This window comes from Bos indicus x Bos taurus, chromosome X (assembly GCF_003369695.1).
Source record: "Bos indicus x Bos taurus breed Angus x Brahman F1 hybrid chromosome X, Bos_hybrid_MaternalHap_v2.0, whole genome shotgun sequence".
Classification (NCBI taxonomy): Eukaryota; Metazoa; Chordata; class Mammalia; order Artiodactyla; family Bovidae; genus Bos; species Bos indicus x Bos taurus.
The window spans coordinates 43,931,122-43,934,968 of NC_040105.1; the positions used below are offsets into that span (position 1 = coordinate 43,931,122).

General features: G+C 45.0%; 1 protein-coding gene across 1 annotated transcript; it reads left to right on the forward strand.

The window, feature by feature from the left end:
• The first annotated feature begins 2,552 nt into the window (after positions 1-2,552).
• Positions 2,553-3,437, forward strand: DUSP21 (dual specificity phosphatase 21). Its single transcript, XM_027535060.1, has one exon. The coding sequence runs from the start codon at positions 2,674-2,676 to the stop codon at positions 3,262-3,264; it is 591 nt and encodes a 196-aa protein (XP_027390861.1). The 5' UTR covers positions 2,553-2,673; the 3' UTR covers positions 3,265-3,437.
• Positions 3,438-3,847: the final 410 nt, after the last annotated feature.

Consider the following 3,847-nt stretch of genomic DNA (forward strand, 5'->3'; position numbering starts at 1 on the left):
GTTAACAATAGAGAAATTATAGGTGAAGGGTGAACGGGCACTCATATTCTATTCTGCACCCTTGCTGTAGGTTTGAAATTTTTCAAAACAAAAACGTGAACAGAATAAACAATAAATAAGAAAAGCAAACAAATGAACAAAAAAGCTTTGTTCCAGGTCATGTTTTCTGTGAAGCCTTTCGTGATATCTGCCCCCCTCACCCACCACCCCCTAGTCCCAGCAGACACACACATAAAACAATGAATCATCCTCTCTTCTAGACTCTTTCATGATTATGTATCTCTCAGACTAAACTATAAGTTCTTTGATATCTGAGCCTGGGTGCGCTGTGTTGGATTTACACAATGCTAGAACTGTACCTGACACAGATTGGATGCTCAGCTGATTTTTTTTTTTTAATTAATCAAGCTCATTCTTGAGGCCTGGAAAGGATTCAGTAAACAGGCAGGAGTGAGAATGTTTTCTCAAGCAAGAGGAATGGCATGAGCAAAGGTAAGAAAGCAGGAATGTGTATGTTGCAATTACCACGAACATTTGATTTGTTTGGTCAGAACTGAAGATTTATAAAAGTGAAAATGCCTAGCACACAATAGATTCTTAAGAAAAATTTAGTGAGTAAATGAATGAATGAGATTAGAAAGGCAGGCTTAGATCAAAAAGGAAGGGGCCTCGACTACTGAATAGAGAAATTGGAATGTTAACTGATTCTTGACACTCAGGGTCTTTTCCCAGTGTCAGGTAGAGAGTATTTTCTTAAGCGAGTCCCCTGTACATTTTTCCCCCCTAAATAATAAGAAAAAGTAAAGGTAAGTGGAAATTTGAAAGTGATCAGTTTCCAAACTCAAGAGGAGGAAACATGATCTCCTCATCCATCCAAGAAAAGATCTACAGTGGAGTTTGAAGACATCCAACATCCCTCAGATGAAAGGGCATCACAAAATATTAACTGGAAAAATACATGAATCTAATATGAGCCACACTTGTCTTTAAGAATAGTGTATGGAATTCTTTTGGTTAATTTTACTACATTAAAAAAAATATCTTTTGGCTACGCTGCATGTGGAATCTTATTTCCCTTACCAGTGATCAAACCCAAGCCTTCTGCATTGGAAAGGCAGGGTCTTGACCACTGGACCACCAGGGAAGTCCCCTAATTTTGTTGTTGTTGTTTAGTTGCTAAGTCGATTCTTCTGCAACTCCCATGGACTGTAGCCTGCCAGGCTCCCCTGTCCATGGAATTCTCCAGGCAAGAATACTGGAGTGGGTTGCCATTTCCTTCTCCAGGGGATCTTCCCAACCCAGAGATCGAACCCAGGTCTCCTGTAAGAAGATTCTTTACTACTGAGCCACCAGGGGAGGCCCTCTCCCCCAATAATTTTATAACATTTTTAAAGTTTAAGGAGCAAACTTTGCACATAACCCAAAATGATAAGGAATGATGGGGAAGTAATGGATCTCAGAGCTGCTCTATGAAATAATTTGTTAGTTTTAGGTTATAGTTATTTCAAATCTTCAAATCCTACAAAAATCTTAGCTGAGACGAAATGCAAATCTCAGGGAGCATTTTAAAAATCTATTTTTGGCCCAGGTATGACATAGCATTGACTTGCTCCAGAATTTTTAACATTACTGGGAAGAGACCATCAGTAGTGGTCAAAATGATGTGCTGTTTACAAAGCAGGTGGGCATTCTTTTGGGATAATGTAGACAAGATTGGCAAGACAAGATCTTCCCTGGGTTGGGAAGATCCCCTGGAGAAGGAAATGGCAACCCACTCCAGTATTCATGCTTGGAAAATCCCATGGACCGAGGAGCCTGGTGGACCACAGTCCATGGGGTTGCAAAGAGTTGGACACGACTGAGCGACTTCACTTTCACTTTCAGACAAGATAATTTGAGCTGTTGTTTCAGGTAATAAAGCAGAATCAGGTGGTAAATCATTCGGGCCGTATGCACAAACGGACAGCAACATAGCTAAATTAATCACAACTGTTCACCACAGGCCAACTTCACCATAAAGGGCTATGTATCAGCAATGTTCCCTTATAATAAACAGTCCTGATGAGTGTGAGAGCAGGAGCATAATTCTATGGCTACAATCAACAAAGAAGTATCAGGCCAGGTCACCAAGGCCAGTGGAAACCCCTACCTCTCTGCAGTTTTATAAAGATTAGCATATCAAAGGAGCCAAATGCTGTGCCCCAATGTAAAATATGATACTGTTACTTTGCAGAACAAGGGTAAGCCCTGTTCTTCAACACTAATAAAATAGAGACTGTGTACAGAGTGGTCCAATAATTGAAACATAAAAGAGATATCTGGTAACAGAACATTAAAACATCGAGACATAAGCTCTGAAAATAAGTAACTATGAAGAAAGATTAAAAAGAGAGATCTGGGGTTTCTCTGAAGATCTGGCTCTGCGGCCAAGTCCTCCATGTTGCAAGCGGCCATTGCCATGGGAACCAATGGGAAGGGCTGTGGGGAATTGTGACGCCCTCGAGGGGCGGGAGGTGGGGTGGGGAAGGGGAATCGAGGGGCGGAGTGAAGAAGGAGGGTGACCAGTGGGTTACCAGCATATTGTCGCCCAGAGCCTCTCCAGAGACATCACAGAGCTGTTGCTTCCTGCACTCACTCCCGGGACACCGCAGAGACTGCTGTGCCACCGCCTCTATGACAACGCCTCTGTGTCCGTTTCCGATTCAAGCTGTCCGGCAGCCCGCGGCCCATGGCCTCTCCCAGATTACCAAGAGTCTGTACCTCAGCGACGCTGTGGCAGCCAAGGACAAAGCCATGCTGTCTACCAACCACATCACCACTGTCATCAACGTGTCGATGGAGGCGACCGACACGTTCTTAGAAGACATCCAGTACGTAAAAGTGCCGCTGGCGGATGCTCCCAACTCGCGCCTCTATGACTTTTTTGACTTTATTGCAGATCACATCCACAGCGTGGAGATGAAGCAAGGCCGAACGCTGCTACACTGTGCTGCCGGGGTGAGCCGCTCTGCCACCTTCTGCCTCGCCTACCTGATGAAGTACCACTCCATGTCGCTGCTGGACGCCCACACGTGGACCAAGTCCTGCCGCCCCACCATCCGGCCCAACAACGGCTTTTGGGAGCAGCTTATCTATTATGAATTCAAGCTGTTTAGCAAGAACACTGTTCACATGATCAGTTCCTCAATGGGGATGATTCCTGATGTCTATGAGAAAGAAATCTGTTTGATGACGCTGATGGGAGTCATTCCGGACAGCTCCTAACTTCTGCTTCAGATCCTGCACCAACTTTGAGGTGAACATTGAACTTTTATTGATAAAGAAACTAGAAACCCCTTTTTACATGGGCAAGCAAAAAGGGGGGGAGGAGGAGGCTGAAGTTCTTATCTTAGTGTGCTTATCTTTAAAGGATAAAATTCATTAAATGGAAAATGGTGACAATGCTTCTTATCCTGTGAGTGGCCGGTCATGACTGCTGGGGCCTGGCCAGAGGGGAGGGTGGGCAAGCTGGTGTCCAGCTCAGATGAACCTGTAGCCTGGGACCAGCCAGAGGCTGACTAACCCAGGGGTGAGTGTCCCCTCCCACCTCCACCCCCAACCCCCCCTGGTTCTTCCCAACCCAAAGCCAGAGCCTTAGACATGGTACATGTCTCTGACTGTGCATGCTTCTTGCAGTAAGTGCCAACCTACTGGATAAGTGGCCTTCTTGGGGTTCGCCGGGAGTCCTGGGGGAGCCCCGGGGTACTCCTGCCCCCACCTTCAACCACAGTGACCCAACTCTGGCTTTCTAAATTCAATTTGCATATAAAATAATTTTCAAAAAAAAAAAAAAAATTCCACTGTGTCC

What these genes read in the sequence shown, in the direction of transcription:
- DUSP21 (XM_027535060.1), top strand. Translation starts at nt 2,674, where the DNA reads ATGACAACGCCTCTGTGTCCGTTTCCGATTCAAGCTGTCCGGCAGCCC.